The sequence below is a fragment of the Ambystoma mexicanum genome, chromosome 7p (assembly GCF_040938575.1).
Source record: "Ambystoma mexicanum isolate Mex_15411 chromosome 7p, UKY_AmexF1_1, whole genome shotgun sequence".
Classification (NCBI taxonomy): Eukaryota; Metazoa; Chordata; class Amphibia; order Caudata; family Ambystomatidae; genus Ambystoma; species Ambystoma mexicanum.
The window spans coordinates 922,978,622-922,996,759 of record NC_090939.1 but is presented as its reverse complement, the minus strand read 5'-3'; the positions used below and the strand labels follow the sequence as shown (position 1 = coordinate 922,996,759).

Genomic DNA, 18,138 nt, shown 5'->3' with positions numbered 1-18,138 from the left:
ACAGGAATATTGTTCACAATAAAAGTCTATATGTAAAAAGAAGTCCGCACACTGATGAGATTGGTGGTTCAAGGTACTTGGCAAGGGGAGAAACTGACATTGTTAGACCTGTACGGGAGGTTAATACTGGAGGGGGGGGGGGATTGGCAATGAAGAGATAGATGGTAAAAGTTCCTTGACCTAGTCAGTGTGTACATTTTGAAATAAGACTGATATGGCAGGGGCCACTGTGCAATGTTATCAAACAAGAATAAGCACATGAGTGCAAGATGATGTTGATGGATGGCTGTCATGAAGGATGCAGAGGGCTGGCTACTTGCTCACCTGTGAGGATTCCTTGTTGGGGAAGGTTTCGAGTTCCTTTCTGAAGAGGAGGGACAGAGCAAATTGGAAAGCGGGGGCAGAGTATTCCACATTCTTGGGGATTTTCCATAGAAAGTTATAATTGCTTGCCCTAGTCACTACTGTATTTATAGCACATAGTCCCCTTACCTCACACAAATTGTATATCTGGATCCCAGAGCTGCAGAATAGTTTGCCCAAAGCACCCTTCACAGAATTAACGTATAATACTTTAAGGAGCCAGAACGTGCAAGTCTGTGGTCAACCCTCTCAGACTTTACTCTGGCTCCCCACGTTAGTCCTTTTTCATTAGTTTAAGCTATGAGCTAGACTGCACTTATGTTAGGAGGATGAAGGGAGCGGGTGTGGAGGAAAGGGGACTAAGGTCTAGCAGTACAGTAGTTACTACATTGAGTCACTAACTTACTTCCACATACCACCACCTTGCCCTCACTCTATGGGAGAGTCCCCAAGCAATAACTTAATGGTAGAATGAAGACAAGGAAACAACCACAATAAAAATAAACAAGACAATTTTAGTTAAAAAATGTGCAGAGAACCGCTTGACCAAACTGAGCAGTTGCACGGGAGCTGGTATCAAGTGAGGCGTGCCTTCAAAAAGCATGCAAAGAAGACAGTGTAGCCACTTTACAAACAACGTAAAAGAATTGTTAACTGGAAGCCAAGAGAATGAGCTCTCAACCGCTTATGGGGTCGAAGATTCCTTACACTTTAGAATTCAGAAAACCATCCATCTTGAGAGAATTCCTTAGAAGCCTGCCGGCTTGGAGAAGCACCAGCGAAAGTGATTAATAGCTTTGAAGACTTACACAACTACTTCGTGTGAAGGACCTCTTTGGGTCTGACAAAAGGGTTGGTAAATAATGCAGGGATAGCAATCTCATGGTAATGTATTTGTATCTGAACCAGCTACTGTAAGAATCAAGGTTGCGTTTGAGGACTACTTTGTGCAACACAGTGAAGGGTGCCTTTGCAGAGGGCTTTAAAGCATGCCGCCTCCCCTCTGAAGGATGGAATGGCTACTAAAAATACTCTTTTTAATGTAACCAGTTCAATCTCTGGTGTCGACATTGACTTGAATGGTTTATGAGCTAAAGAAGATAAGACAATGTTGAGAAGCCTTAAGGAACAGGGCTGCCTCAATGATAGAAAATGTTGGCGAAGTCTATTGATGCATCTACAAACTACTGGGTTAGAAATGGAGAAGGATTTTTCCCGAGCTGTGGTAGGCCCGATGGCCCAAGAGTACTAGTAGTTTTTTACTTGAAGAATGGAACTTTTAGGCATAGACTTGTCTTTATGTGATGGTCATTTGACTTGCAAGAGGTTGTCACCTTTGTATCTAGAGGTTTCAGATGGTGCTGAGCTGGGCTGCTTTATGTGTTTAAAACTGTTTTAACGTTGTAATATGCTTCAATTAATAGTCAGTCGGGCAACTGTGACTTTTGTGTACTTTTGAACCTATCCGGCACATTTATGGCTAGAAATACTTAGGATAGCAATGAGAGAAGGTAAAGGAACAAGGGAGAGCAATCAAAAACTGAACTCCATGGTGTGGTGGGATGACAGCTAAAAAGCTATTTTTACTTACTTAGTGCAAAAAGATGTTGAACCGCTAGAGAACAATGCTGCAGCGACACACAGGAGTGTGCACAGTTGTGTGCAGTGTTGAGTGATTCACTGTATCAAGGGTGCCCAAAAAGTCATGAAGAATTGAGAGCATATTTTACTGTCTGGGTGAGAAGGTAGTCATCCCACGATAAGAAGAGTACCTGTGCTGCAGCCCAGTTAGAATCAAGCTGGCATTCCTCTAATGGGCTTTAAACATTATCTAGTGAGTTCTGAGGATGTGCAGCTTTCATTTTGCTTAAACAGCAAAGAGAGGCCTTGATTGAGAAGGGAAGAGCGATTTTGGTCTTCTGCTACATTTAGGCAATGGTTGACTTTTCCAAGACACGCAGGACTAAAGTACTGGATAGCTGCCAATGATCCAGAGCTCATCTGATGTAGGCTTAGTATTAGTGTGTAAGTGGCCACTTGAGATCAGGTCCTTTGTGTGGAGTATGGTTTCTTTTCAGATTTCACAGCTGCAGAAAGCCATGGGAAAGATTTTTGGGCTTTCGGGCCAGTCAGATAGCACAGTGCCCTAAGCGCTTGCCGCTGTTATCTGTGTGCAGCCTGCTGTGGCAGGTTCGATTCCCGGAATAATCAAGTCACCCTTTCATCCTTCCGAAGTCGATAAATTGAGTACTGCTCCGTGGGATAATAATGTCTTCTGTCATTTCAGCGCTCCGAGACCTACGGGTGTGTAGCGCTATATAAGAAATATTAATTTTCCTCTTCAGAATAAATGTCTGCTCACCCACCAAGTTGATAATTGTGATGTGCAATAAATGTGTATCTAAATTGGCTGTTCTGAGAAAAGCTATGAAGAAAATAAATAATGAAACTTAAAAGAAAAATAATGGGTGCCATCTATTTTTTAAAAAAATATTTCAAATTAGATGTAATATACATACTTACATTTTCTTTAGTTAGGGAGGGGGGAAGGCGTTTGGCTGTCTCAACTAACATTTATTGTGTGAATATGTGCTCTCATCGCCTAAAATTGAGAAAAGTGGTAAGAGCTACATAAAAACTAAATGGTCCAGTTACCTACAGAGCAATTATTATTAAAATATTTTATAGTTCAACAACTATATCATCCAAATATAAATAAAGAGAACTAAATCCATACCTTTGATGACATGTGGCGTCATTGTTGTATTTTTGATCTCCGGAGGGAATGTCGTTTTCTCAGTCAGAATAGGAATGTCATTTCGGGACCGCGGTTTGAGAGGAGGTGGTGGCGGCGCTATGGTAAGTTTTGGAACCCAACCTTTGAAAAGAAATGGCAAAACATAGCTATTTATAGACGACCCAAGAAAATAATAATTGTATGATTTCAACAGAAAGGAGCAAAATCAGCCCCCACAATTAGACTTCTAGAATAGAAAATGAGTGCAACAGATTTCATGTAAACGAGGGGTATTTAATCAAGTGCAAAATTGGGCGGCATTCACACTTTATCAAGTGTTAGCCTGCTACTGCTGTTACAAGGAGCTAGTTTTCTGTTAAGGTGGATTTCCAGAATCAGCTACTGCAGTGAGGAATTTCGGAGGCCACCCTATTTATGGTAAAAAGGGAAGACACAGTGGTTAGCCAAAACCCAATCAAGATAGGTGGATCAGCTGTCAAGGCTTAGTCTCAGGAAAAGTGTGAGAGTGGTCTAGGGCTACATACAGAACATCACCAATAATTGAAGTTAGTCAGTAAGTATGAACAAACATTTATTAGGTATTTCTAAGCACACAAATCACAGGTATGTATTGTACTTAAAAAACATATCACACAAACATACATTCACCTTTAGAGATATTTGATACCAGTAGTCATCGGTAAGTAATGAAAAGCAAGAAAAAGAGAAAATAATCACAACCCAGTCGCCTCGACTTATGAAGTCCAGTCCCAAGATGCATGGGACCTTGTGCCCAATAAGTCAGAAGTTCCACTGAGTTTTCTCCAGGGAAGTTATTTCAGAACTGATGCAGTGGGATGTGGTGGTGGTTTAGAAAGTCCTTTCAACTAAGGTCAGTAGATCCCTTATTTGAAGAAACTACCCCCACTCTATCCTATTACAAAGGTATGTTTTAGGACAGGATCCTTGACCCAGGTTTGACAAACAAAGGCCAGGCCAGAGGAAGGTTTAGGGTCAAGGGCTCACCACAAATGTTACCCTATAGAGAGATGGGGGTACAAAAATAAGTATGTTCACTTACCCTACCCTCCCACCCCAAATCCGATTCTTCTAGGCGACACTGCAGGCCTTATGGAAATCGCTGGGGCTCCAATCTTCTGTCCTTGGTTCAGAGATCACTTCATGTCGGGAGCCGGTTGCGGTCCTCTCCAGACGATCCCAGACAACTTCTTGAAGACAACCCCAAACTAAGAAGAAGACTACCTCAGCGGTGGAGACCCTTCAGGGCACCTCACGGGATTGCAGAAGGATGGTTCCAGTGGAGGTCACCATGGTCAGGCGGAGACAGGTGATCTTACAGTGGTGAACACAGAAGCAGCCTCCGCTCCACTCCCCTTGTCATGGAAAGGCTGAAATTGCGAGGACAGGCCGACTTAAGGCATAAACTGAAGATCCTGTGAGTCCCAAAGCTCTACTCAGAATGACGACGGCTACAGCGCGGTAGCCCAAAAGAGAGCTGGTCAGTCGACCGGGTGGTCCAGGAAGGCTTCCAAGGTGTTGATCCACAGAGAGGGGTTGAGACTGTTTGTTCCCACAGATCCAAGGGTCGAAGCACCAATGAGGGTCTTCTGAGATATAGCAGAGGAGCAGAGCTTCACCGGGCCAATAAACAGAGTTGATCTGGACAGCTGCAGAGGGGGTATCCTCAGGTCGACAGCAGGCTGCTCTAGGGGGTATCCTCAGGTCGACAGCAGGCTGCTCTTCGTAGAAGTCTTGGTTCCAATGATATGATGAATAGCTGCAGGAGCCCTCCTTTTATCGAAGATTCAGTCTGGGAGCTAGCCCAAACTCACCAATGGGAAGGATCTGCAACATTCAAACAGTCCAGAGTTGTCCAGTCCGGAAAAACCACTGGTCATCACATCCATCCACAAACATACCTTTGGGCACCAGAGGATGTGGACTAGGACCAGCCAGTCCAAGCCTCCTCCCTCTACCCCACTCACACAAAGCCCACTTGCCCAAGAAAGCAGCATCTTTCACCAGGCATATATGGCATTTCCTGACCTGACAAGGCAGGAAGAAGGCAATGGACGAGACGGCCAATGGACGAGACGGCCAAAGGACGAGACGGCCAAAGGACGAGACGGCCAAAGGACGAGACGGCCAAAGGACGAGACGGCCAAAGGACGAGACGGCCAAAGGACGAGACGGCCAAAGGACGAGACGGCCAAAGGACGAGCGAAAATCTTGTGGCACGGCTATTTAAAAGTTGCTAGCCACCTTTACAATCCCTTTTCTGTAAATGCAAAAGTGCACAAGAAAAATATCACAAAAATAAAAAAATACATAAATAAATAATAAAATCCCTCAGCTGCCAACCCCTTGTTTTAGGCACATGGTCAAAATAACCAGACCGCCATCAGGTAAAAATACAAAGTATCCTAACTGCACTTCCCGATAAGGGGGCATTGTAAAAATACAAGCATTCCAAAAAAGAGAGAGTCTCTCAGTACTGACAGTCTTCAGGACTAGTCAGTTTCCCCATAAGAATGAGCAAAACAGGCAAGGGAAGTAAAGCAGATGGTTTTACTGACCTTCAGAAATCGAGACAGTGTTAAAAAAATTAAGACAGGGGGTTCCATAGGAATCTATGGAGTTAAAGGTTCAAAAAGAAAATATGTCCTAATGCCTTCAAAACAAACTAGTGCCTTACAAACATGTATGCACCAATAACTGTTTGGGAAAGTGTATAATGGAGCATTAGGACACATTCAGAAACCATTTTAAACACGGTGGGTCTTGTAAAGGTCCCATCCCCATACGCAAGCAGGAAACGAAGGCAAGAGTTTACACAAATAGCACGGCTTTCCATTCATCCTGCACCTCCACTGATGAGTCACTGAATTTGATGCTAGATAGGGCACCCATCGAGCCTTTAACAACTGGCGATAAGGCATGTCTGAATCCACACAGAGGCATTCTAGACCAGTTTGCTGCTGTTTGGCCACAGCCCAGACAACTACTAAACCATTCCTAATGCACAGCATAATGTTGATTGCTGACTGTCTCCAAATCCCATTTTATGATAACCAAAACAGTGCACCTTCCATCAGTCCACACTGGACCATGTGGCTTGGTTAATAGAATAACCTCTTCCATGCCACCAGGGAAAGGGACCCTGCTGCTTAGCAAGGAGATAGTTCACATATTAAATATTCTGGTAGCTTGCAGGTATCAATGACAACAACATAGAAGCAGTGTCACCTTGGTGCGCTCACTTACAGGCCAGTACCGATTTCAAAAGGTTGAAGTTTGCCAAGAACTTCAAAGACAGCATGACTCGCTTGCCAGTTTCATGCAAATATCCTACACATAGAAAAGCATGCAAGCTACCAATTGCAGAATTTGCGCCCAAGTCTTCTAGGAGTGTGCATCAACATGGGTCTGCAGACATTCTCTAAGAACAGAATCTCTGAACATTCTGTAAATGGAACACCGCCACAAGATGGCAAATACTAGAGAGTTGCAAGGGGAATTGGATTATCTGGCATTGGAAAGTGGAGATCCATGCCCTGGCCAAAATCAGTTCAAGATCCCAGCGTCTACCGAGACGTTGGTAGAAGCAGAAGACAAGTGACCACCCAAAGCCTTCGAGCCCTACAGAAGCTGCTCTGCCTCCAATCACTGGATGGCATGCACAAGGTAACACCTGTCATGGTGTGGTAAGCTTTAATACTTTCCATGGTCTTCAGCCTCACAGATAAGGCTTTAAGGGACCACCACAAGCGGCACCCAGGCTGGATGGAGTGGAACTGATGGCCTGGAGATCACCAGAGGATCGCGTTCAGAGGAGTGGTCAGCTGAGTGGTGCTGTCTCGCTGTGGTGCTCTGCTGCGCTTGTCTGCCTTTGTGAAAAGACTTTATTGGCTGTGACTCCTGTGGAACTCTGCTGGCCCGCCCCTTTTCTGCAGCCAGCTCCTCCTTCCAATTCCAGCTTTCTCCTTATCACTAGGTGTGCGCGTTCAGCGCACGCGTTCAAAGGAGTGGCCAGCTGATTGGTGCTGTCTCGCTGTGGTGCTCTGCTGCGCTTGTCTGCCTTCGTGGAAAGACTTTATTGGCTGCGACTCCTGTGGAACTCTGCTGGGTAGGCGAGCTCTCTAGGGCCGCTTATACTACTTGGAGGACTCTTGGCGTTTCGCCAATTAGTTACTTTGTTTGTTTGTTCTTTGTTCCCTGCAGCCCGCCCCTTTTCTGCAGCCAGCTCCTCCTTCCAATTCCAGCTTTCTCCTTATCATCACTACGCGCGTGCGTTCAGAGGAGCGGTCAGCTAAGTGGTGCTGTCTACCTCTCTAGCGAGCAGCGAGGCCCCTCAGTCTGCCCGTAGCCTTTTCCCTCAACAATAGTTGAAGTCAGTCCTTTTTGAATCAAACATGCAATCCAGGCTCCCCTCGTTGAAAGCGGGAATGCCGGCCAACTTACTCCCAGTCGGCCATAAATCATCTTTAAATGCAGTATCGACTGCCTTTAGGAAAAAAACGCCATTGGTGCTTTGTTCTACGCCGGTAATGGGCCCCGGGTGTAAAGGGTTGAGAGCCGGTTTTAAAGGCCCACCTCTGCCTGACATTCGGCATTTCTACAAAGACATTCCTAAATTCAGTGCGGTAAACTCGCCTAAAGTTGTGCCCGGGTGTAAAGGTACGTTACCTGTGTGTTCAAACCAGTCTATTGACATTCCACCAGTATCATTGATTGAAAGTCTGTTGCCCGCGCATGATGTGATTAGCAATCTAATGGAAAACGAAGCAACAAACATTATTGTCAAACTGTCCCACTGTGACTCTAACACCCATGTCTCAGTGTCGGATAGTGTAATGCTACATAACGTGCCGGCCTCTGCCCCTGCAAATGTGGAAATTAGTTCAGGGTCGTGTGCACGTTCAGATGTTGCAATAATTGATTTAAATGTGAGTAAATCAGGTTTTTCACAACATCTACTCCCGGATGGTCTGCTGCAAAATTTCTCTTACTCTCCGGTTTTCTGATATTGATTTACATTGCTCTGCCGTTAAAGTTTCATATCTTGCACCGACTCCCCGACGACCACCCTCTTCTCCTTACATCCCTTGTAACAGAGAAGCTGTGGTCTCGGATAAAAACTTGATCAACACAACTAACCACTATGAATATAGCATTGCAAACACTATACAAACTTTTCAAATCTTTAAATGGCAAATTTCATGTGCAAACAAAACAACTAGACAGAATTATAGCTTGGCAATCAGACGCAAGTGTGTTATTACAGCAGAAAATGTCTGGTTTACCTTCAATTGTTCCCACTGTAAAGACAGCTGCCTCAACGGCGACACTTGGCACGCAAACTATGTTAGAGAAACCGGCAGCTCAGATTCTTTTTCCTTCAAAACCTGATCTAAAATTAGCTGTTCCGTTATTTGAAGGTATCATTAAACATGATTCAGTTCCATTGAATGTCACAGCTCCAAAAAAAATAACTATTCCTGAAATGCCAATAAAACCGGTCCTTCCCGGAAGTACCCCTTTCACTATATTCACAAAAAATTCTCAGAGGGGCAGCAATCTACGCCCGGCTGAGAATTTGTGCAAAAAGCAGAAAAATTTGCAAGCACCTAGGAAGGCTAATCTAAATCAAAACATGTTCTCAAACATCTCAAAACCCCCAAGAAGAGTGCTTTAATTGCTTCAACTGCTGCGTCTAAAAAATATCAAATAGCCAATCTCTGCGCTGCCATAAATATTCAATCTGGTGTGAACTCTATATTACCTTACGCACCTCTCGATGCACTGATTGAAGAAGCTGAGGGAACTAGCACCCCTTGCTTTCTTCCCTCTTCAAATGCTGCTCGAGCTAATGATAAGTCTAAAAATTATTTATCTGAGCGCTTGGTCACCGAATTACACTGTCAAGAAATTAGACGGGCTGTTGATGCTTACATGGCTGGTCACCGTCTAATTGAGCCGAGACCTACTCTCACTCCAGAAGCCATTGCCATAAATGCTGCGCCTCCTCAAGCTCAACAAAAACAAGTCTTGCTGGTCCCACAAACTACCTAGCCTATTGTTCTAAATTCAACCCCAACAATAGAGAAACAAAGTAATGAAGCCCAAAAAATCACTTGAATCAAGAGTGCCCAAGGGAAAAGAAACGTGCATTGCAAGCAGAACTTGCCCTCGAATTACTTGAGCTGTTACAAGTTGCCCTACATAAGGACTCCAAACAAGCTCCATTGACAAATTCTGTCCCCACAGTCAGAGAAAACTAAATTGCCCACATTTGTAAACCAAAAACGTCTGGCCAACTACTCTAATTTTGTCATGTCGACCAGCCCCAAACATACAATATGCATTAAATCGCAGATCAATACTGACTATATTTTCCGATGTACCATTTACGCTCATCTGGCTCCCACAGGAGCGTTGGTCGGACCCGGATGGCTGCGGTCTCCACCAACGTGATGCGTAGTGCAGAGATGACTGACTGGACTGGCCCTCCTAATCCTGTCTGCTTTACCCGTACAAGTATTCTCCTGCAAGTGGAGAGATGGATTTAGCCACCCGTTGATTCAAGTGATGGCACCCCCCAAAGTCCTCCCACTAATCACCTCGGAAGTACCCTCTCAGCAATCTCACCTTATACTCTTGAAAGATGAGCTCTCCATCCTGCATGGATTGCAGGGGCGCGTTGATGCCAGTTACTTCACTGGTTTGAAGGCGTCGGAGAGTTCCGGAGAGTATTGACTCTGAGGTTCCTGGCGAGGACCAGCAAGTATCAATTTCGTAGAGTTCAATATGTCCGATTTTCACTCTTATTCCCCCCTTCCTCCTTCCTTGTCTTGCAGCAGAGTTTGTGAGAAGATGCTCTCTTGGTAGCTGGTGGCGCTCAGGTAAGAGTATTTATTATCCGACGCTGTCCGGTAAATGTTGCACGTGTTTAACGTGTTGTTTTCTCTCTCTCTGCAGGTGCGGCACATGAAGATGTGGAGTTATAGAATAATGCCTCCGGTGGTCAATCAGGTAAGTCTATGGTGATAAGAGTTATATTTGTTGGGTTTCTCGGCTCACCTTGTTGTTTTCTTTTTCCCCCCCAGGTGCCGGAGTTCGGCGAAGAAATGATGGAGGTAGCGCCGAATCGAAAGATGCTGTGAGGACTGGTGAGTATGGCGTGGCGCTGCAGCTGGAGATGCGACGCGTAGTGAAATTATGTTCTTTCCAGATCCGGAGGCGAGATGGATCCGAAATCAGGTGAGGAATTCGAAAATAGTTCGTTTTCTAACCTTGTCCTTTTCTTTCGTCTTTGTTTTAAGAGCTCCAGATTCGAGGCGGGAGTGGCAGAAGACTGGATGCTGACTGCAGGCACGGTGAGCGTTACGCTGCTGGATGCAGAATAGCGCGAAGCGTGTGCTGCTGTTCGGGCGTGGTTTAAATAGCCTCCAAAGTAGTTTCAGGTAAGAAGTTCCCCAGAACCACGCCCGAGTAAAAAAATTGTCCCTGTAATAAAATAGTCCCATTCAGGCCTCACGTTGGCTTGGACTCACTTGCAGCATGGTCTGCATCAGGTAAGTAAAGTCTATGAGCCTAGCGCCTAAAGCACCAGGACTGAACCCAAACAGCCCCCAGCCGGGGCTGTTGGGGTTTTAATAAGTATCTGGATGCCTGCTCCCGGAGCTGATGGGCTTGGTCCTGGTGCCCAGGGGTAGGCATCATGACAGTACCACAATTATCAGCTCTGATGATGTAGATTTGGTTGAATTTTGCAATAAGTCAAACTTTCATGCAGTAAGAATCTGGATGCAATCCAGACTTATCCAGAAAACCATATGGTCTGCCAAAAAACAGCTTTTTGAGCTGGGATTCGAGCTAACGGTGGATGCATATTTCAATGACCAGGTCTTGCCGTATCAAAAGACTGCTAAAGCACCCCACCCAATAACTTACAAAAGTCTGCCCAATGAAAAGAAAGGTTCCCAATTCTCAGACAGCCAGTTTGCTCAACAGTAACTAGACTTACCTACGCCTCCAAAATAATTTATCTTAATCAGTTGGAATTCTAGAGGACGCACCCACCTGCTAAACAACAATAACAGCGGTTTAGACAAATTTAATATAGTAATACTTCAAGAGACTTTGCTCACATCCACCCCAGTTTGGGAAGATCACGAAGTGCTCATTATTCCCTCCAAAAAAAATCTTTGTGGCAGACCCTCTGCCGGCTTACTCATAGCCATACGAGCTAATGCTAATATTTCCATCACACCTTGGGCTTCTCCCAATATCTTCATCTAAATGGTACGATTGGAATTACATGCTACCATATATGCCATCATTAATGTGTATTGGAATCCGGAGGGGATCACGGACGAATGCTTCCTAAAAGATCTAGGTGAAGTCCTTAATTTAATTCTAATGGACGCTTCAGTAGGAACATTTTTGATTGCGAGTGATCTGAATTTGGATTGCATCTCCACTAATCCTAAAAACAATTTAAGTAGATTGTGTAAATGGAACCAATTTGTGAAACACCATAATTTGCTTAGATTGAATGGAGCCTTCCCGTCTGATAAACCCCGTGGGTCAACATGGCAACGAGGTACATCTTCGTCCATTATTGACTATGTATAGACCAATGTTAACTTCTTTTCAGATTTTGTTGATTTTGAGATTGTTGATTCTTCTGTGAGTGACCACAAGCAATCAACTGCTAAATGGATGTATCAAACGGTTCCCTTTCTACAGAGAGAAAAATTCTCTCAAGGATATCTCACAGTGAACAATGCGGGCAATAGACTATGATGGTCAGAAAAATCTGTAAGTAACTTCCACACAAGTCTGAATAGGGAAGCCACCAGAATATGTTCAAAAAATGGTTCCAACAATGTAATATTTTCTGATATGATGCATGCTTTCAAAACATCTTCGCTCTCCTCTCTCCAAATAAATGATAATAGTACTCAAAAAATTGGATGTATTTGATGCAGAATTAAATATTCGAAAAAGGCTGTACGGATCGCAAAAGCGAGAAGCAATGAATCTACCCATTGACATCAGGTTCAAAGTTCTAATAAATCTCAGAACTAAGTATACAAACTGGCTTATGTTTAGGCATGCTAAGCTTTTTCAATCTGATGGCCAGCTTTTGCTAAGTGCCGTAGAAAGCAAAAATGTAGATAGAATTTGGACTTTGCTCAATCAAGCCACTACAGGGTCTCAAGTCATCATCCAAGCTAATGAAGTCTCGGAATCTGCTTGGATTGAGCATTTTTCCAATCTATAAAAAGTCCCGGAGGGGAGCTCACCTTTAGAATCTATTAAAACCCCATCTAAATTGTATCTACACTTTGATTTGGATGACATCAGCTACTTCATTAAAAAGCAAGCCAGTCAAGAGCTTGCGGCCCCGATGGTTTATCCAACAAGATGCTGAAAGCACATCCGGCAATCTGGGCCGAAATTTTGTTCAACATCTTTTCCATCATCAATAAAACTCATACTTTGCCTCCGACCTGGACCCATTCCATCATAGTCCCTACTTATAAAAAAGGAAACAGGAAAGAGCCCTCGAGTTATCGACCTATCGCGCCATTGGACGCGCCGGGAAAAATATTCTCGCGACTAATCCTGAGGGAGTTGAATTTGTGGATTGTGCAAACACATCATAATGATCCTTTTCAGGCAGGTTTTGTCGCCGGTTTGTGTACTATTCCAAACATCATAACCTTGCATATTCTTCAGTCAGATTATGCAGCCAGGAGACAGAATTTATACTTGGCCTTTGTTGACTTTATGGTTGCCTTTAAATTCAATTGATCGGCTCCTATTATACAACAAACTGGTCAAGTATAACTGTCCACCATCACTTGTGGCCCTAATTGTTCTCCTACACACCAACACCTCCATGCAGGTTAGATTGTCAACAGGAGGATTCATGTCTGCAAAATTCAGAACGTTTAGAGGGCTGAAGCAGGGGTGTATCCTCGCCTCTACAATCTTCAATTTATTTACATATGATTTGGGAGTGGCCCTCAGTCACATTCAGAGCGACCCGCCATGCCTGGGTTCACATAAAATTGCATACCATTTTTTTATGCAGATCTCGTTCTTATTTCTCAAACAGGTTTGCAACATTTACTAAATGGTCTGGAAACCTATGGAAATGAGAATCATCTCATTATAAACAAACAAAACCCAAACAATGACTTCCAAATGGAACTTCCGTGTCAAAACAAAATCATATAATTGGAAGTTACAGGAGGTCACCCTTAAAAAAGTCTTGCAATCTAAGTATTTAGGCTTAACGTTTTTAGCTTCCTTGCCTAACCCTTGCTATGAGCCTGATTTGAGAGGTAAACTTCGCTCTTTGCTTTCCCAAGTTAGAATTCTATTGGGCAAATTTGTAAAGTTTACAATAATGCATGTATTATCTTTTTATCATCAAAAAGTAATTCCCATTTTGACATATGGCTCGGAAGCAATCCTTCCAAAAGGTGCTTCATGGTGGACAGACTGGAATCTTTATTTTGGAAACAAGTATATTACATCTCCCGATCTGCACCCCTCTTCCTCTCATTCGCTATGAGTTATTAGGTTCTCTTTCAATGCATTCGCATGTCATTTGGAAATGTTGTGCCCTCTTACGAAAATGTCTGCTATCTCTAAACCACTCAAACATCCTTGGCAAAGTAGCCACACATTTGTTGTCTCGAAATCATATGTTTTCTCAAACTTGGTGTAAATGTACACTGAATGCTTTGGCGGATGCCTCAATAGACCTAGAACTACTCCTAACCAATCAAGGGCGTGCTAAAACCAAGATCCACCAATATGATTGGTGTGAGAATCAAACCAAATGTCTAGCGTACAAAGATTATGATCGCAGGCTATTTGGTCATAAGTCTTACAGAATCACTGCAGATTTGGTTAAATTTCCTTCATCTAAATTCCGTTACAAGTTTCTCCGCTTCCGACTAAACTTATGGCCAACCTTCGATGTCATGGCCAGGAGGAAATAAATTGCGATGGAATTAAATTCCGTAAATCAAGCTCTGTAAAAGACCTAACCAAAAGGAAACCTTGGAATACTGCTTGGTTCACTGCTCTCAATTACATCCATTGCGAAAGGTCTATTTCAAAAATTATTTTGAGGAACAAAACTCGCTTTTCCAGTCAGATATTTGGACACAAATTTTTTAATCACCTAAGTTGCCCATAAAAGTGGCAATTGTACAGTTCTTGGATGCTATATTTCCTGAAATATAACACAACAATGTAAAGTTTTTAGGAAACAAATCCCCCTTTCTACCAATTCTGCTGAGACAAGTCTTGGAGTATTTGCTATTCTGTGCTAGAAAAATTTAAAGTCTTTTTTTGTGGTTACTTCAGATGAATTATAACTTATTTCTTTTATGTTATTTTGCGTTCTTGGAACTCTTTCACCTCTTTTATTGCCTACTCTGTAATGCAAAGTCATTTGATTTGATGGATCTATTTATCCAAGCTGAGATGTTAACTCTTTGCCTTATATTTGTCATTAGAAGTTTTAATTTTCTGGGTCTAATGTTCTAATGTAAAATATTTTACTTATATTTTTATTTGCATTGATCTGAATAACTGTTTATGTAATTTGAAAGGTTGATTTTATCAACTAAACAAATAAAAAATAAAATAAAAAAAAGATCACCAAAACCCATGCTACCAGGCTGCGCCCAAATGTCAAATCCTTAAACTCTTTGCAAACAGAAACACCAGGGCTTCTATCAAGTTCAAAAGGCGAATTCCTGTAAAATTGCTGCAACCCACCAGGTTCAAACTTTTCAGCTTCAGTTATATCAAGACAATCCCATTACCAGGTGTGATCATGCCTGAACCATATTATGAAAACCACCAGAAATGAAATGAAATGATATTTTATTCATATCGCGCTCGTACACAAGAGTTTCAGAGCGCGACCAGGCAAAAAGGGAGGGGAACAAGGGAGAGAAAAAACAGAAAAAAACGATCTTACTAGGCCCACTGACATTTAAAAAAGCGCAAGTGCATGGGAAAGGAAAATGAGGGAAAAGTGCGAAGCAGAGGAGAGTAAAACAAATGCATATTAAATAGAATAAATAATAAATAAGGGCTTTAAGCCATTGTAGTGCAACCAGCAAGTGGCAGGTGAAAGTTAGTCAGAAAGGTATATCTGATAAGTGCAGATGAAACGTGGGAGGGGGAGTGTATGGGTACAGATACAGAACCCTAGTGCAGATGGTGGCCTGGAGGCAGTGCAGGAGGGTGGCAGGGTGAGCAGATACCTGGGCCCGAAAGAACAGAGGTTGGCCAGGTGCACAATGCCATGAGAAGAAACAGTTCAACAGGGGAGAAGGGGAGCAAAGGCAGAGGCAAAGAGGAAGGTCTTGAGAAGTTTCCGGAACCGAAGATGTTTTTCCTCAAGTTTCAAGGTGGCCGGGAGGCTGTTCCAAAGGGAGGCACCAGCCGAAGACAGGGATCTACCCCCAGCTCGTTTTTTTTGCAAAACGACTAACCCTGAGGGAGTTAGAAGTAGAGGAGCAAAGGGCTCGAGAGGGGAGGGATTTACGTAGGGATAGTTGAAGGTATATTGGACAAACGGCCCCAGAAAGCCTTGTGGACAATGCAGAGGGTTTTAAATGTAATCCTTGTATCCACTGGGAGCCAATGAAGGGATTTCAAGGCTGGAGAGATACGATCCCAGGGCTTGAGGCCAAGGACAAGTCTCGCAGTCCTGTTCTGGATTAGCTGTAGAGGGCGGAGAGTGGAGGCCGGTAGATTTAGGAAGAGGCTGTTACAGTAATCCAGTTGGGAAAGAACCAGAGCTTGGGAGACCGTGAGCTTTTGAGGGAAGGAGAGGAAAGGTAGAGTACCTCTAAGGAGGTGAAGTAAAAAGTTAGATTTTTTGGAGACATCAGAGATGTGTGTGGAGAAAGAAAATGTAGAGTCAAAGATAACCCCAAGGTTCTTAGCCGGGCAAGTGGGGGTAGGAGGAGGGCCAAGGGAGGCTGCCAGAGAGTGAGAGGAAAGGATAGAGATGGTGTACCAATAAGGAGGATATCAGTCTTGTTGGCATTTAGACATAGATCATTGGCGGCACACCAATTTTGAATGGCGATTAGACAATCGGAGATGAGGGAAGGAGAGGAGGAGGCTCAGGGAAGCCTGAAAATGAGTTGGGTGTCGTCAGCATAGCACTGGAAAGTTGAGCAGAACATTGAGATGCAGTAAGCGAGAGTTGCCAGGTACTGGTTGAAAAGCCAAGGTGAGAGGATAGACCCGTGGGGAACACCACATGTGGAGAGGGAGATAGAAGATAGGAAGGACCCAAGTTGTACCTCGGAAGGTCGATCAGAGAGAAAAGAGGTCAGCCAGGCCAGAGCCTGATCAGTGATACCGAGGTTGTCACGAAGACGATTGAGCAGGGTGGTACGGTTGACCGTGTCAAACGCTGAGGAGAGGTCAAGTAGGATGAGGACAGAGGGAATGTTAGAATCGAGGTTGGAGAGCTGATTTTCACGGATGTTCAGGAGAGCAGTTTCCATACTTCTGGCAGCTCTGAAGCCAGATTGGTGGTCATGGAGGGAGCCAACAGAATCAGAATGGAAATTAAGCTGAGAGATGGCCAGCTTTTCCAGGAGCTTGCCCAAAAAGGGAGTAATGGAAATTGGGCAGTAGTTTGCCGGACATGACGGATCAGCATTGGATTTCTTGAGGAGAGGATGCACGAGGGAGTGTTTAAGAGGGGTGGGGAAAGAGCCAGATGCAAAGGAGAGGTTGCAGAAATCCGCAAGGGCTGGCGCAAGGGTTTCAATGTGGTCCTTAATGGTTTTAGAGGAACAGGGAAGGACCTGTTTTGATGAGGTTTTCATAGATCGGACTTGTCTAGATATCTCAGGAGAAAGGGGGGTGAGGGGTAGCTGAAGGAGGGTCAGCAGGCTGAGAAGGAGAGGGAGGAGGAGGGGGGGGAGCGGAGGAGAGGGTGGACAGGATGTCCTGGGTTTCAGAGATAAAGTGAGAGGCAAGGGCATTGCAAAGATCCTGGGAGGAGAGAGAAGGGGTGGAGACTGCAGCAGGGTTGGCCAGCTCCTTGCAGATTTTGAAAAGTTTGGCCGAATTGTTAGATGCCGCAGAGACGCGGGCTTGTATGTGGACTCTCTTACTGTGGACAGCAAGTCAGTATTACCTTTGGAGCAGGCGGCAGGCCAGTTTGTCAGAGGATGAGCAAGAAGCCCTCCATTTCCTCTCAGCCACCCTACACTTCCGTTTAAGTGTAGCAAGGTCAGAGTCATACCAAGAATTGCACTTGGCTTTGGACTTCAAACGGATCCTCATGACGGGGGCAAGAGTATCAAGAGTAGTAGAAATAGAGGAGTAGAGAAGAGAGAGGGCTGTGTCAGGGTGTGAGTCAGCCTGGGGTGGAGGAGAGGGGGAGAAGGTTGCAGCAAAGGCCTCGACTGACACACGCTTGATGGGCCGGATATCTGAGAAGGTGGGTGGCAATCTAGGAGTGGGCTTGGCTTGGGGGAGGACATGGAGAGTTGAGAGGAGAGGAGACAATGATCACTCCAGGAGAGAGGAGTGGCAAGGGGGGTAGAGAGGGGGAGGCCAGATGAGATCAAGACATCAAGTGTGTGGCCAGCCAAGTGAGTCGGGCCGGAGGGAAGGATGGAGAGGGAAAGTGTATCGCAGAGGTCGCGAAAGAGTGAAGATGAGGGACAGGTAGAATCAAGATGAATGTTGAGGTCACCAAGGAGGAGAAGTTGAGTGGTGGAGGCCAAGAGGGAAGAGGAGAGGTCAGCACACTCAGAGAGAAAAGAGGTGATTTGACTAGGGGGCCTGTAGAGAGTAGCAACAGCAAGAGAGTGGCTAGGAGAGAGAGAGAGCCTGCAGACTAGGCATTCAAATGAGGAGTAAGCTTGAGTGGGAATGAGAGAGGCAGGGATCCACTCAGGGAAGATAAGGGCTACACCCCCTCCAGGCCGATTTGATCTGGG

At 44.4% G+C, this 18,138-nt stretch overlaps 1 protein-coding gene across 1 annotated transcript in view; it reads right to left on the bottom strand.

Annotated features, from left to right (window-relative positions):
• The window catches only part of DCBLD2 (discoidin, CUB and LCCL domain containing 2), a 621,557-nt gene that overhangs the window by 94,934 nt on the left and 508,485 nt on the right, over positions 1–18,138 (bottom strand). Inside the window, exon 11 of the mRNA XM_069637211.1 lies at positions 3,101–3,241. Coding sequence (XP_069493312.1) covers positions 3,101–3,241 — 141 coding nt within the window. The remainder of the gene's footprint in view (positions 1–3,100; positions 3,242–18,138) is intronic.